This window comes from Anguilla rostrata, chromosome 13 (genome assembly GCF_018555375.3).
Source record: "Anguilla rostrata isolate EN2019 chromosome 13, ASM1855537v3, whole genome shotgun sequence".
Taxonomy (NCBI): domain Eukaryota; kingdom Metazoa; phylum Chordata; class Actinopteri; order Anguilliformes; family Anguillidae; genus Anguilla; species Anguilla rostrata.
The window spans coordinates 20534021-20549943 of record NC_057945.1 but is presented as its reverse complement, the minus strand read 5'-3'; the positions used below and the strand labels follow the sequence as shown (position 1 = coordinate 20549943).

Below are 15923 nucleotides of genomic sequence, written 5' to 3'. Positions count from 1 at the left end.
TCCTAATTTAAACCAGACCTAAATGCTGCAATTTGAGTGATACCTTGCAGCACTGTGTTGCACTCGTCCCGACAACACATGCGCTACCCTCAGAGAATGTGCAGGTGCTCCCTGGCTTGTTCGTTTAATAAGTGAGTCCTTTCAATTGCAAAAATAGTATTGTACAGCTTGTGGTTTCAATACAGGATATTTTAGAAACCGAAAGTCATGTACTGAGGTACGTTTCATAGCTTTATGGAAACACCCACATTGGGAGAAAAAGTGAGGATAAAAGTTAAATAATTTTATTGAGGATACATCTGAAACGTGGCATGTACGACCTTTTAATGGAAATGTGAGCAAATATGGCTTCCATGGACTAATCATGGTCAAACCATATGAAATAATTTATTTTTAATATCTTGTTGTATAAATCTTCCCAAAATGTCTCACAAAAATATCACTATAATGGATTATGAAATGAAGCCATCACACTGAGCCAGCATGTCTTATATTTATGACACAAGACATGACTGTGGCCACTTTGAGCTTGGACCTTCCTTGCAGCTACAAATAATAACTTGTATATACAGTGAGTTACATAATATTTGGGATAATAAATTTTGGGATAAATTTGGGATTTTTTTATTGATTTTGGCTCTGTACTCCACAATTTTACTCCACATGTGGTTAATGTGTAGATTCTTATTCATGGGTATTTTATACACTTTGGTCTCACCATGTAGAGGTACAACATAATTAATGAAGATGAAAAGAAACCTGAGTTGCCATCAGGAACATTATTAAAACAATTTCTGTAAAGGAACTTTTGTTTACTTGGTTCAGCTGTGCATTGGTCCCCATGCTATGGCCTACTGGCCATGGAAGACTTTGGGGAAAGAGTGCCCACTGGTGGCCCAGGCATGCTTATGCAGCTGCATGCCTCTGTAGTCCTAGTGGGGCTTGGTTTGCAGGAGGTCTCTTCCTTGTTTAACTGCCAAGAATTTGAGCAGCTGGTGGTAGGTCTCATATGCCTGCATGTCGGTTTTAGAGGAAGGGGAGACAGAATGAACTGCTTATCTGAGACTGCTTTGATTGCACCTGGTAGGATTTAAAAATATGCAACACAATACCATGTCAATACCATTGATATCTGCAAATTACTTGTACTTCCAACTTGGTCCCATCTGGGTCAGGTGACCTCAAATGCAGCTCAATGTCCAAGACTATAAGTTCCATTCATGCCCCTTGACCACATTAAATATATATAATTTAATCTTAACTTCACAAGCAAAAACATCAGAACCTTCATCTTGTGGAGAAGGATCATGTTCATGTAGGTCAGAAGACCCACATCTAAATACACATCCCCCACCTAACCTACACTTACAGACTCAGTGGTAGCAGTAGCCTCTTCACTAGGAGTATGAGGAATGCAGAAAGCTTCCCGTGTGATGTGGCAACCTCATCAAACTGTGCAGGACTCATTTCCAACTGCTAGTTTGAAAAATGGTGCACTATGAACAAAGAATCTGCCAACCTAGGAAACATTGGCCCTGATAAGTGTTATGCTCTTTTACAGTACACTTTCGCCTATACCAGCATTAAGGATTCGCATCAAAAATAAAGTATTTGTGTAATGTAAAATTGTTTACATATAAGTGAATGATAATATAATTTTAATAACAATACCAGTCACTTTGATTAAACACCTGACATTTTATTGTCTGTAATTTTTACAGACATTACAGTGACATTATAGGTGACACTGAACAGTTAACAGTATGGTTACCTTGACATTACATACCATTTTAACATTGACGGTCACCTTAAACACTGACTGTCATTGCTGCGCTGGGTGTCACTTTAACAATGACTCATTTTATCATTGACGTCACCTATTCGACATTGGCTGTCACTTGGCCCCACTGTGACAGCAAACAACATTGTCACTTGTTGTCACCTTGGGTCTACAAACAGCTAATGATAGGCTACCGGTTGGGCATTTCCCAACCCGGGATGGGCATGAAACTCTTTGCTGAATCATCAACTGAAAAAATTAACAATAGCGTGAAAATTTTAGATTCATTGAAAAAAGGGAGGAGTAGAAGACTGTACATAATTGTAGAAGGTATAAACACTACCGGTCCCAAAGAGCATTGCATTAGGAATCATCCAGTCACAGAGCTCAATTTTCTGTAGGTCCGCCATTTTGTCGAGGTAAAGTTAGTTGGACTAGACAACAAGGATGCTACCTACACTGTGTCTGAATTAGCCTCCTATCTACTGTGTCCACAATGTATAAACTATCTACTACTCCATACACAGGAGGCAAAAAGTAGTGTCGTACAACATTACACCCTTGCATGTCATTGTTGAAGAAAAACGTCAGCGAACCTGTGCCTCATATTTAATGTGAAACTGAGCATCAAATTTATGGTAACAAATGGATGTTTACTTCCTGAAAACTATGCTCCTGAATATACTAATCGAAACCCCAAAAATAAGTAAATCATCCTTCAATTTTAAGTACACTTCATTAAGTGAAAATTTACCCTACTTCTCATTCAGTGTACTGAACAACTATACTCAACAGTAGGCAGGCGGACTGATTTGGACACAGCCTAGATTCCTTTCATTCCAAAGTCTCTGGCCCAAGCTATCACCATAGTAACAGGCTCAGTGGCTCATAGGTACAGCAGTATTTGAAATACTCCCCGGATTCTCTGTTGCGTAATACTGTGGTTATTGCTCAATCAAATCTATGATCTGAAGAATCTATATATAAAACTTCTGGAAACCTTAGCCCTGCACAAATTTCCACTCAATACTAGATGGGTACACCATGGGCTGTGTGACTACTTGATTCTGATTAGGTGGAAAGCATGTGTTAAAAACTGATAAGCACACATGGCAAGTATTTCCAGACAAACAGTCTGATTTGCATTCTAAATGTGGCAGGTAGCTTAAAAAATCAACATCACATTGTGATTTCAGAGGCTGAAATGTATTCCAGAGAACATTTTTTTGCATCAAATATCTTAGTTTCATCTACACTGAGCTAGCTAAGCAGGTTTGTGTATATATGTGCAAAATTTATTTTCACAGAGTATGTTGTGCTATGTTGTTAGGCTATGCTCCAGCACATCACATCATCGTTGGTGCTCAGTTGAATGAAGACAGCATTGCAATAAATTTGCCAAGACAGTTTAGTTGCAGTTTTGAAGGAAATAGAGTAGATGGCTAGCTAGCTATCCATGGTATAAAAAAATACTGTGAGACCATTGTGACCCAAGATCAAACTTAATTTTAATACAAAGTTACGCAAATGACAGGAACCTAGCATAATGACTAGAAATACTTGACTAGAACAAGACAAACTAGAAGGAGTGTCTGGTTGCTAGTTCATATCTACGGTTTGGGCTATGTGCCCGAATTGTGAAGCATTTCCACTGCTATGTAAACTTGTGTATTATGGGACGGCATAATCAGATATTAATCTGATTCTCATGTGTTGCCAGGGAAATGGTACCTCTCTTGCTTAATAACTTATCATTTTGAATGCAAAAACATCCAAGAAAATAAGTGAATGCACTTGTTTAAATGTTTTGGCAAGTGACTATGGTATAAATGGGATAATCCTCTCTAAGGTGTGCAGAACGACCCTCCGCTTCATGTTGATTGGGTCTTTGCCTTCACATCATGAATTAAAATCATATAACCGAACACCTCATGGTGGATTTTCCCTTATTTCAAGCCTATTCATATTACTGAGTTGTAAGGTGTACAGTGATGGAGTTGACCAAAAAACAGGCGTGGGTCAAACTGGGCCAGACCTGGACCTTGTGTCCTTTGTGGTGGGTTGAAAGACCCAATGGACCTATTACTGGATACATTGTAGGGCACACCTAGGGTACGTCTCCTAAGTTGCTCTGGTTACTGCCACACTGATATGTCTGAAGGTCCAAGTGTCTGTGTGTCCGTGTGTCCCTTTTTCTTTGTAGCAGTCTTTGAAGTGTGTTTGCCGCAGCTGCTACATTTAAGGGGTCCCAATGTTCTATCCGCTACATGCCTACAGGATCCCCTGACGTCAGAATGCTTTCTGGGTGTGCCCTCTGCAACAGTTAGCTTCTCTTGCCTCTCTTTTTGTGGATTTGGTGGTGTTCTCATAGTGCTGGTGCTCACACATGCAGAGCTTCTCATGCTGCTGCAGGTGCTCACATCAGCCAAAGCCACACAGAAATGCTCATTGTTTTGAGTGTGTCAGCTGGTACTTCCAAAGGACCTGTATTTTATGGTAGGTCTTCTTGCATGCACTGTAGCCTAACTTGTCCTGCCCCAAATGGGACCCCTCACGGTGCATGTGCAGGTCTCCAGCCGGCCCAAATTTCTGCTCACAGCAGCTGTAGCCATACATTGCCCACTCTGAGTGCAGCTTATGGTGGCTCCTCAGCTGGCCAGGATCATGAAAACGCTGGCCACAGACCTTGCAGGTGAAAAAGGGGTCTCTAGCGTGCACATACTGGTGTTGTATGAGGTGCTTTAGGCAGCTGAAGTCCCTGTCACATGCTGTGCAGTCCTACAGTTTGGCTATTCTCGTGTGGGAATCCTGCTGTCTCCTCAAATTATGATGCCTCCTGAAACATTCCCCATAGTCACTGCAGGGAAGCAGTCTTTCTGTCATGTTATATTTTCTCCCACTGGACCTGACTGAATCTGACCCTGCACTACCACCTGCTGATGTTTCTGTCCCACACCCATCCATCTAGTCTGTGCACAGCTCTCCTTGTCTATTTTCTTCTGTCTTTAAAAGCTTATCTCCAAGTCAACATTTCGCTCTGGCGGCCTTCTTGTACAGGGTGTTCAGGGTGGGTAACTTTGACGTGAAGTTCAAACTCCAGCCCTTCAGGAAGCAGCCACGTGCAGAGCTGAAAATGAAAGAAATGCACTCCCTTGCTCTTCCTCCCCAATGCATTGAAAGCACTGGTGTCTATAGAAATGTGTCTATAGTCTCTGTGGTGCTAAAGTGTCGATCACATTCGCAGCACCTCAGGAGTCTCATGGCAGGTTGACCATAGCCCCCCTGAAGAGCTGCCATTTGGTCATGGAGGTAAAGCTTCAGGTGTCTGTCTAATATTTTGCATACCTTGAATCACCTACCATATTTATGGAATTAATATAGAGGGCCTAATGCTCCAGATTTTAGCTCCTCTGTGATGGTTGCTACACTGTCTGAGCTACTAGTGTCACCAGTCTGTGCAGATTTGTCTCCAACTTTGGATTTCATCTATTATTTCCAACTCCAGATTCTCACCTTTTTGTGGACGTTCCATCTGAACATTTGTTTCTGGCAGCTTTCTTGTACTGTTCAGGATGGGTAACTTTGACATGAAGCTCAAATTTCAGTCCTTCAGTGAACTGCAGTGTACAGAGTTGACAGTGGAAGAAATTCACTCCCTTGCTCTTCCTCCCTGATGCATTGAAAGCTCTAAGCTGCTTACGGAGATGAAAGCACTGGTGTCTATGGAAGGACTCTGTGGTGCTAAAGTGTCGATCACATTCACAGCACCTCAGGAGGCTCACGGTAGGGTGACTGCGGCTCCTGCGAAGGACCGCTGATTGGTCTCTGTGGTAAATCCGCTGGTGTTTGTCCAGCATCTTGCGCACCTTGAATATTCTGCCACACTCACCGCATTGATGTAGAAGGTCTGATGTTCCAGATCCTCGCTCCTCTATGTTGGTGGCTACACTGCATGAGCCTCCCATGTCACCAGTCTGTGCACATTTGTCTTCAACCTCGGATTTCACTCTGGTAATTTTGACATGTGCTTTTGCAACACTGATTGGTTTGCTATAGGTCTTTCCATTATTTCCATCTCCGGATTCTCCTGTTTTTGTGGTCGTTCCAGCTGAACATCTGGTTCTAGCAGCCTTCTTGTACTGTTCAGGATGGGTAACTCTGACATGAAGCTCAAATTTTAGTCCTTCAGTGAACTGCAGTGTACAGAGCTGACAGTGGAAGAAATTCACTCCCTTACTCTTCCGCCCTGATGCACTGAAAGCTCTAAGCTGCTTGCGGAGATGAAAGCACTGGTGTCTATGGAAGGACTCTGTGGTGCTAAAGTGTCGATCACATTCACAGCACCTCAGGAGGCTCACGGTAGGGTGACTGCGGCTCCTGCGAAGGACCGTTGATTGGTCTCGGTGGTAAATCCGCTGGTGTTTGTCCAGCATCTTGCGCACCTGGAATATTCTGCCACACTTACTGCATTGATGTAGAAGGTCTGATGTTCCAGATCCTTGCTCCTCTGTGTTGGCTGCTACACTGCATGAGCCTCTAGTGTCACCAGTCTGTGCACATTTGTCTTCAACCTCGGATTTCACTCTGGTAGTTAAGGCTTTTTTTTTGTGATGCATCTGCTTGTGCTTTTCCAGCATCCTTCTTGTCCGGAAGGTCTTCTCACACTTGGTGCACTTATGATGGGCATAACTGTTGTTACCGTTATGCAACCTTGTCTCAGCTTTAATGTGGTACATTTTCTGGTGCCTATTGAGCAATGCTTGCATATGGAACGATTTCCCACATTCAGGGCAGGGATATGACAACTGCACAGGCTCAGAATCTTGCTGTTCTGTGATAGCTGGTATTTCATCTGGGTCAGCAGTCTGTGGGGGGAACCCAGCTTCAGCACCTTCCAGGCTGACAGTCTTGTCTCTGTGATTTAAAGCTCGAGATCTCTTACTCCTGGTCATTCCAGCTGAAAATATCCTTCTGGTAGCCTTCCTGTACTGTTCAGGGTGGGTAACTTTGATGTGGTGCTCAAACTCCAGGCCCCCAGTGAATGGAATTGCACAGAGCTGACAATGATAGAAATTCACTCCATGGCTCTTCCTCCCTGATGCATTGAAAGCTCTCAGCTGCTTGCGGAGGTGAAAGCACTTGTGTTTATAGAAGGTCTCTGCTGCACCAAAGCATCGTCTGCACTCGCAGCATGTTAAGTCCTTTTTTTTGCGATGCATCCACTTGTGCTTTTGTAGCATCCTTCTTGTCCGGAAGGTCTTCTCACACTTTGGGCACTTATGATGGGCATAACTGTTGTTACCGTTATGCAACCTTGTCTCAGCTTTAATGTGGTACATTTTCTGGTGCCTATTGAGCAATGCTTGCATATGGAACGATTTCCCACATTCAGGGCAGGGATATGACAACTGCACAGGCTCAGAATCTTGCTGGTCTGTGATAGCTGGTATTTCATCTGGGTCAGCAGTCTGTGGGGGGAACCCAGCTTCAGCATTTTCCAGGCTGACAGTCTTGTCTCTGTGTTTTAACGCTTGAGATCTCTTACTCCTGGTCATTCCAGCTGAAAATATCCTTCTGGTAGCCTTCCTGTACTGTTCAGGGTGGGTAACTTTGATGTGGTGCTCAAACTCCAGGCCCCCAGTGAATGGAAGTGCACAGAGCTGACAATGATAGAAATTCACTCCATGGCTCTTCCTCCCTGATGCATTGAAAGCTCTCAGCTGCTTGCGGAGGTGAAAGCACTGGTGTTTATAGAAGGTCTCTTTGGTGCCAAAGTGTCGATCACACTCACAGCACCTCAGGGGGCTCACATTTTTTAGCAGGTCAGGATGATGGCGGCCCCTGTGAAGGACCACTGTCTGGTTGTGATGGTAAATCCGTCGATGTCTGTCTAGCATTTTGCGCTCCTTGAATGTCCTCCCACACTTAGGACAAGGATTTTGAGTCACTGTTGTCACAGGCTGTTGCTTCTCATCTGATACACTATTACTGGGACCCTGCCTCCATGTGTGATACCACATGTGTCTTTGAAGGCATTTTAGCTGCTTGAAAGTCCTCCCACAAACCACACATTGCAGAGGGGGGGATTGAGTCTTCCTCATGGGCACTTTAGGCTGTGAGAGACCCAGACCAAATGGCGGCGTCTGTCCTGGTGCACCACCCTCCTTGCATATGAGGCTTGGAGCCTTTCCTCTCAGTTCATTCCTCTTGGCCCCACTTATGAAATGGGAATCACTCACATGTCTTTCAAGCTCTTGCTCATCTGTGAAAGAGGCCTCACAGATGTCACATGGGTAGAACTGAAGCTCCAGATTTCCAAAACCTTAAACGGAGGGAAGCAGAAAAATAAAGACCCAGACATAGACTATTCCAGCTTCTAACACGTAATATATGCAAACCTGACATGCACCATTTTGCTGGTTTTAGCTTCATGGTTAACCAATAAACTGAAAGATGGCTACCTCACTAATAGTTAGCTCCAGCCTTTTTTGCTCATCTTTATCAGGAGTGCCAATAATTCTGGACCTGATTGTATGTGTGGGTTTAGATCTTAGTTCCATCTCAATTCAGTCTCTGATATCTGAGTTAGTCTCCATTTACTCTAAAGCAGGGGTCCTCAGTCTTATCCAGAATGGGCCAGTGTGGGTGCAGGCTTTCATTCCAACCAAGCAGTTGCACACCTGATTCTACTAATCAGCCACTAGTCTTTGCTAAGGACCTTGATTAGTAAAATCAGGTGTGTAATTGCTTGGTTGGAACAAAAGCCTGCACCCACACCGGCCCTTTCTGGACAAGATTGAGGACCCCTGCTATAAAGTAACCTTTCATGAATTATATTAACATTTATATTAACATTTCGGTTGGCAAATTTCAGCAAGTGCAGTGATTGGATCTTGTTATTTCAAGTGTATTTTACATTCTATATCTCTTGGTTTGATTTCCCATCAGTTCCTCCTGTGAAACTCAACATCATTGCCCCCATTACACACAGGCCCCAGTGCCAAATAATAATAACTGAATAGAATAATTGTCTTACAGGTCTCTGGAATGGTGTATGTTGCGTACATCTCCTCAGCCACGCTGTTAACAGTCATTCCGCAGTACTCTCCGATCTGTCCGTCGGTCAGACTTTGTACTGGGGTGGCCCCAGGGGGCCTCCATTGGGTGCTGTAGTCGTCCCTCTGCATAGCCTCCCAAATGAACACGGGACCTTGTTCCCCACCATCTCCATCATCTCTGTACGCTTCCACTCCACACCCTTCCGGAGTGTCCTCCTTTAGCTGAAGCACCACCAAGTCGGGGGACACCTCAGTGATTTCCAGGGCAATTATATCATCAAGCCCATCAGGCAAGGGCTGGTAAGGGGGGGCCTCAGGCAAGGTGCAGCCTGGTTCCATTCTCTCACCTGGCCAGTAAAGTGAGGTTCCTTACATGAGTGGGAATAAAAGCAGTTCTCAGGAGTATGTGGAATATTATGTATTTGCCTTATACCTTATGCATTGCCTGAGTGACCTTTTAGGAGCGCAGTGTAAAACTGTACCTTGAACTTGAATATGATGTAGATTAGGTTATAATATTTAAAAAAATGAACAAATAAATAAATAAAGAAAGACTACAAAATGTATAGCAACTGATACAGCTAACCAGGGCATTTCATTCATGCTCCAGTTTGTATGAGCTGGTTTGATATAAACTACTTAAGCTGCTTAGCATAAATATTTACTTAGTTTAGATCTCCCTGCCTTAGAGGGGACATGTTCTTACATTGGTCTACAATCATAATAGGCTATTTCACTGGTAAATCCAAGGCACAGCTACTGTCATAAAACACAATTTCTACATCGATAATAACTGGCAATAGATGTTAACCCTCAGTTATGATTTTACTCACAATCTCACAACCCTAGTGGTTGTGATATTTTAACCAAAACTGCATTTTTAGGTTCATCAAAAAAAGTCAAAATTCCAGTTGAAATTACAGTCATACAAATCTGTTGGAATACCATTTAGATCGTATTTCTCAATATAATTCCGCCGCCGTGGTAACGTTTCTATGCTTGGGTCAGGCAAGCACTCTTCACGGCAAAAGGAAATTTTATGACAGCGCTTCCTGCATTGCTTGGGTCGACAGTGTTGCGACGGTAACAGCGATAAATTCGCTTAGCAGTCACATCTGTCCAGAATGTAAAGAAGTCAGGGATTATCCATGGTAAGAAATGTTTTTATCACATTATTCGTTAGCGTTAGAATGTACAGAAGGAAATGGAGGAAATGACACTCTCAAGTCGTAATAGCACCCTAGTCTCATATCATTCATTTTACCAAGGCCTCAGTTGTATTCAATAAATGGGGCATTACATTAAAATGTGGAAACTCTAATATTACTCACCAGTTTGCGGGACTGTAACGTAGACAGGAGTACGGACAGAAGCTTCTTGTTGAGCAAAGGCTGTGATCCCCCAAAAAGTATCCCCAAATATGAGCCGTCTGTTGGTACAGGGTGTTTGAGTCTGAGTTTGATTTATGTTTAACAGTTAGTTTTATGTTACATCCTGGATCAGCAATGATAACCCTGGTTTGTTCTTAGGATTCAATGAAAGTGTGCATCTGAAAAAGACGTGTTGACAGAAACATGAAACCATCGTTTTTTGTGTGCGCGCGGTTGATAATTCATCAGCACATTCATTGCGTATTTGCTGAAATGTTGTCATTATACCTCAATTTAGATTACTTCCTACGTCATGGTACCTCGCGTAATTTTATCATTTTGAGTTTTTAAAAAAAACTTGCGGAACCCATTACGTATTACCGGAAAGGTTCCTTTACGGTCCGGTTATACAAAACTCCAGTACAGTAGGTAGCTAGCTAGCTAACAAGATAGCTTTGGGCTAACTGACAGCTGCGCAGGGTTGTACATACAGTGGAGGATTTCTCCCAGTACGGTAAATAGTTTTGGGTGGCATTATTTACATTTCCAGAATAACGTGATATCCCTTGTATATGATGTCATTGCGATTGCTTGCATGTAGATAAATTTATGTCCGGTTAGTACGATGGCTAACGTAAACAAATGCATCCAGCTAGCTGGCTAAAGCTAGCGGGTGTAAAGGTATGCAGTGAAATGCTGTCGTAACTTGGCTAGTCTATCTCCGCGGCTGTGGCAATCGAGGCTCCACCGGGCAATTATATTTGTGAATGTTGCACTAGAGATGCATAACGCTAGTTGCCTAGCGATATATTTCTCCGTGAACATGTTTGACTAAACATGTAACTGTTGTTAGCTCATTCCAAGTAACTGACGTTAGACATTAATTCGTTACATTAGCTAGATAGATTGTTAATCATTCTCACATATTTGGTTTTATTTGTGCCTCATACTGGTTTCAGTTCGCAGCGCGAGGTGCCAACATTCCCGTGGGATACCATGGTCTGACATTTCTCCCTCCCCGTCCTTCCTATAGGTGAAACAGCTCCGTAAAATGAACTTTTTGCGTAATCGTCTGGTCGTATTGGGCCTGGTGTTGTTAGCTACTTTGCTGCTGTACCTGCTGCTACCGGCCATTCGTCAGGGCAGCATGGAGCCGTCTCTGGAGGTTCAAAGGATGGGGCTATCAGTGGCCTCACCTCCACCTCCTCCGACCATTAACGTCACAGTCCGTACCGGACAGCTCCCCGGAGATCCGCCTCTGTTTTTCAGGGAGGCCCTGCCTATCGATGGTGCAGGGAGGCAGATACTACCCAGGTAAGACATACGAATGAGCTGTTATGGTATGGTTTGCACCACTTAATTGCTTTGTGGCTTAAAATTTGCCACAGTTTTTTTTTGCCAACCATGGCATGCCTCCTTTGTAACTTAAAGTTCCAGGGTGACCCAAGGGGGTGAGGGGGAAAAATGGCATTTTTGGGAAGTGTCCTCCAGCAGGCATGTGTCAGTCATTGGAACAGTTTCCTTTCCATTACATCTTCAAGGACAGAGCTAAAAATGATATAACCCCCATGTCAATGCATAGGAATTAGTATCTCTCACAGGCAGCGTTTTTCTTTTGCAAGTAACTGCTTTCTGTGGATTAATTTATTTCCAGGCCTACCCAAACTATTAATATCTATTTGCACACATTGTTAGAGAGGGTGGTTGGTAGAGATGCAGTACAGTGACCCATGGTGATCTGCCTGTGCTCCCGTCCCTCTAGACTGCAGGTGGTTCTTCTGCATGGCCAGGCGTTCACCTCTAAAACCTGGGAGGACCTCGGGACTCTGGCTCTGCTGGCCACCAACGGATACCAGGCCCTTGCACTGGACCTGCCAGGTGCGAGCCTGTTTAATCTGTCTCAGTTGCACTCAGCCTGTCTCCTTATGGGCTTATCACTGCCTCATTGCTCTTCTTAGGCAGTTATGTCACTGTCTCGTTACTGCACACAGATCAGTCTGTTGTCTGGGATTTGCCAGCATCAGCTGCTCGAGTTACGTAGTTTTCTGGTGTAGTAGCTGCAGTAGCTCAGCTGGTGGACTACAAAGGGAAACAGAAGTGATTGTCTGACTGTGCAAATTTTGATGTACTAGTCTTAACAGAGCATGGTGCAGCAATGGGAATTCTGTTTAAAGGTTTAAAAAAGAAATAAATAAATTACATTAACATAGTTTTGTTTTTGGTGTTTCAGGATTTGGTAACACCCCAGACTCGGATGCGTTGAAGACGGATCAAAACCGGGTGGACCTGCTACTTCGGTTCCTGGAGGCGCTGGGTGTGCGGACCCCAGTGCTGCTCAGCCCCTCCATGAGCGGACACTTCTCCCTGCCCTTCCTCATTAAACACGGGGCCCAGCTGCGTGGCTTCATCCCCATCGCCCCTGTGGGAACCAGGAACTACACACCCCAGCAGTACCAGGCTATCCAGGTGAGACTGCAGACTGGCCAGTGTATGTGCCGGTGGGTTTGAATGTGTGAGTTAGTGTGTGTGTGCAAGTGTGAATGTGTGCATGTATGGGTGAGAGGGTAAATGAATGAGTGTGTAGGAGGGCATCCCTATGTGCAGACCTAGAAGCTTTCATACTTTTGAAGCTTTCGTCAATTTTTACGTACACGCAACCCAAGTACTGCAGGTTCAGTAACCAAGTGAGATGCTGCTGCTGTGCTCTGAGTGAAGCACCTACTAGACTTAGCTCCACTATATCAACTGGACTGCAGGGCTTTCCCCAGGAAAATTGTTAGTGAAGGGGGAAGTGCCTCAGAGGGTAAGTAGCGGTGGTGTGAAGTGGCATGCCATAGAATTAACATGTTAAAATTCCATCATGATTTAATAAAGCTAACATTGCTTCCTCTCTGCAACCATAGTGGTAGCACAGTTAGCATGTAGCCCGTCGATACGGTCTAATATTTTTGTACTGGACGCACAGGGATTAAATTAGTATCAATCTTATCGTCTAACTATGGGCGAATTTCCCAAAAAGTTGGACTGTCCCTTTAACTGGTAAGCATTTTATGCCAATGGAAGGCTTGCAGGTTATTTGCCAAAAACACCAGACAGCCCACTTGTGAAGAAGGTGGACTGTCCCTTTAATTGGTTAAGCATTTTATACCAATGGAAGGCTTGTAGGTTATTTGCCAAAAACACCAGACAGTCCACTTGTGAAGAATCCAGTTCCAATCAATTTTTATTCACTATATTCCCAGTGGAGGAAAAGATACGTTCCGATCATGCCAAGGAACCAGGGATGAAATGGAAGTGCAGTGTCTGTTAAGTAAAAGCATTGCAGCAGCCGTTATGACCCAGCCCCGACTTTTTAAACAGACGAATGCAGCTAAAATGAAGACAAGCTGCATTTTTCTCTTTCATATTCTAATGTTAATTTTCATGCTTTTAAAAAAAAATGTTTTTCTTTATACAATTTGAATAACATTTGAATATTGAACCATTGGTGGATGACTGGCTTTATGGCACGTGTAAATGAGATGCTGGCATGAACATCGGTGGATCAGCTGTAGTAAAGTTCCATGAATCAGCTGTGTGTTCGCTTGGGCGTTTGTGTGCGCGCATGCAACCATGAGTTTCATCGTAAACCTGAGAACCCTTGCGAATCCCATGTGCCGCTGCTGGAAAAAAATCCTAGGGTAAACACTGATATACATATCCGTGTATTGTACTTTAATTTATCAGGTTAACTCAATCAATCTATGCTTAAGCAGACCCTGTGCAAATTGTCAATTGTATTGCATGTAAAATTAACAAATCAAAAGAGATTTTCATCAGCCATAAATGGTGAACTTCTAAACAGACGACGATGGCATTGCCCTGATGAGCCCCTCATAGAGGTGAAACAATCTTTTGAAGTATAACGGGACAGACACTCGGTCTGGTGTTATTTTGAAACCCATCTCGGTCCGGTGTTCTTCTGGAAGCCACACTGGTGTGGCGTCATTGTAAAACCCATGTTTTGCCACCTGTTTTCTAACAGACTCCAACTCTAATTGTGTATGGAGAGCAGGACATTAACCTGGGGGCTCAATCCTACAAGAACCTGAGTCAGCTGCCCCGACATGCCGCCATCCGGCTCGCCGGCGCGCGACACGCCTGCTACATGGACAAGCCCCGGGAGTTTCACCAGGCCCTGCTAGACTTCCTCAGCAAGCTGGAGTAAGACCAGGAGAAGAAGAGCTAGGGGGAGGAATAGGACAAGAAGGAGGTGGGAAAAGTGGAGGAGGAATTAGAGAAGGGGGTTATTGTATTTAGCACGAGAAAATCCAATCTATTTTTAGATTTGTGCCGTACCCCTGTGAATTAAGGAAGTCTTTTCTACTAGAGAAGGAAGCTGAATGACGGTGGAAGGGGAGATCTTTCATTCTGCTGGTTTAAATGTGCTGCCATCAGCCGCTTTGCCACATGTGACTCCTTGAGCTAGAGACTATTAAGAAGTCAGCTGACTTGGAGGTTAGTTCCCTTGACCTGTCTTCCCAGACCTTGGGATGTGGTCTTTGGGTAACAAATCACTGTTACCCTCTCGTTACATGGGGAAATGTCCTCAAGCCATTTATTTGTCATGTTTTATTCTGCTTAACAGGTTACCTTGCAGTGGTACAGAAGTTGCTGTAGTATTCTAACATTTGAGACATTGAAGGTACTCTGGGTAAATAGTCATCATAGCTATGCCAGTTTCCAAAGTGCGTGTTCAGTACAGTTTTAGTCATGGCTGTAAAATACATTTACTCTGTCTCTGATATTTATCATTTAAAATATGTTAAATATTTGCTGAATGTCAAGTTCAAATCTGAGGATTCTTCTCAGTAGCCTCAGTGAATTATCATTTTGCCACTAATAATGTTATGATTTTGTGACTGCTATTTATTTTTATTTAAATTTCTGTATTTATTTTCTATGAAGTTGTATGTATTATAGAGGTTTAACTGTATATGGCTTAATATATGCTGTAATAATAACAGGTAATATTTGTTTTGTTTTTATAACTGTCATTATTGTTTTAAATATTTTTGTAAATGTAAAAATTATAAATAGGAAATGTTCTTGAGTATGAGTTCGCCGTTTTCAGTGAATGACTCCGTAAGCTACAGCAGACTGCAGAAAAGCATCAATTTAGGCACTCGCTTTTTATCTGACAAATTCTTTTGAAAAATATTGATGAAAAGTTGCAGAAACATTGCTGAAATTTGTTCATCATCAGTAGTGAATATCTCCAATATAAGTGGGTGTTTCAATGGTTACAATAAAGAAAAAAATAAGGTTCTATTGTGTGGTTTTATTTAGTAGATTATGTATGCACTGAAAGTAGACCATTGGCTTTTTTCACATTTTCTTAGCAAGAATTCAAAATTGTTTAACAGTCTTATTTATCGTATATTGTGCTGGAAGCTTCTAAAAAAGTATTTTTAAAAGTATTTTTAGAATGTATATTAAGGGTAATGAGTTGATTCCATGTATCATAAAATAATGAGATTAATAAAAAAAATTAGAGAATGTATTAAGGAAAAAAGCCAATTCAACCTCTTAGAAACATCAAATGGCAAACATAGTAAGATGTGTAGTGTAAACAATCAGTTTCACTTTGTCAGAACGTGGTGCTCTGTGAGGATGGGATCGTTACAGAATACCAGTCCCCAGATCCCCAGGTCATTTCAATGAATATATGAACAC

At 42.9% G+C, this 15923-nt stretch overlaps 2 protein-coding genes across 3 annotated transcripts; one reads left to right on the top strand and one right to left on the bottom strand.

The window, feature by feature from the left end:
• Positions 1-174: 174 nt before the first annotated feature.
• LOC135238208 (zinc finger protein 721-like) lies at positions 175-10430 on the bottom strand. The gene is made up of 3 exons (XM_064305947.1): positions 10170-10430; positions 8817-9206; positions 175-8102 (listed from the first exon to the last, which is right to left on the bottom strand). Exons 2-3 carry the CDS (start codon positions 9175-9177, stop codon positions 5290-5292), a joined length of 3174 nt encoding a protein of 1057 aa, XP_064162017.1. The 5' UTR covers positions 9178-9206; positions 10170-10430; the 3' UTR covers positions 175-5289.
• abhd14a (abhydrolase domain containing 14A) lies at positions 9837-15516 on the top strand. 2 transcript variants are annotated; one of them, XM_064305955.1, is made up of 5 exons: positions 9837-9989; positions 11242-11522; positions 11971-12086; positions 12439-12674; positions 14233-15516. In XM_064305955.1, the coding sequence occupies exons 1-5, from the start codon at positions 9987-9989 to the stop codon at positions 14413-14415; spliced, it is 819 nt and encodes a 272-aa protein (XP_064162025.1). In that variant the 5' UTR covers positions 9837-9986; the 3' UTR covers positions 14416-15516. The 2 variants fall into 2 exon arrangements, with proteins under 2 accessions (XP_064162025.1, XP_064162026.1); XM_064305956.1 differs by lacking the exon at positions 9837-9989 and adding an exon at positions 10578-10722.
• Positions 15517-15923: the final 407 nt, after the last annotated feature.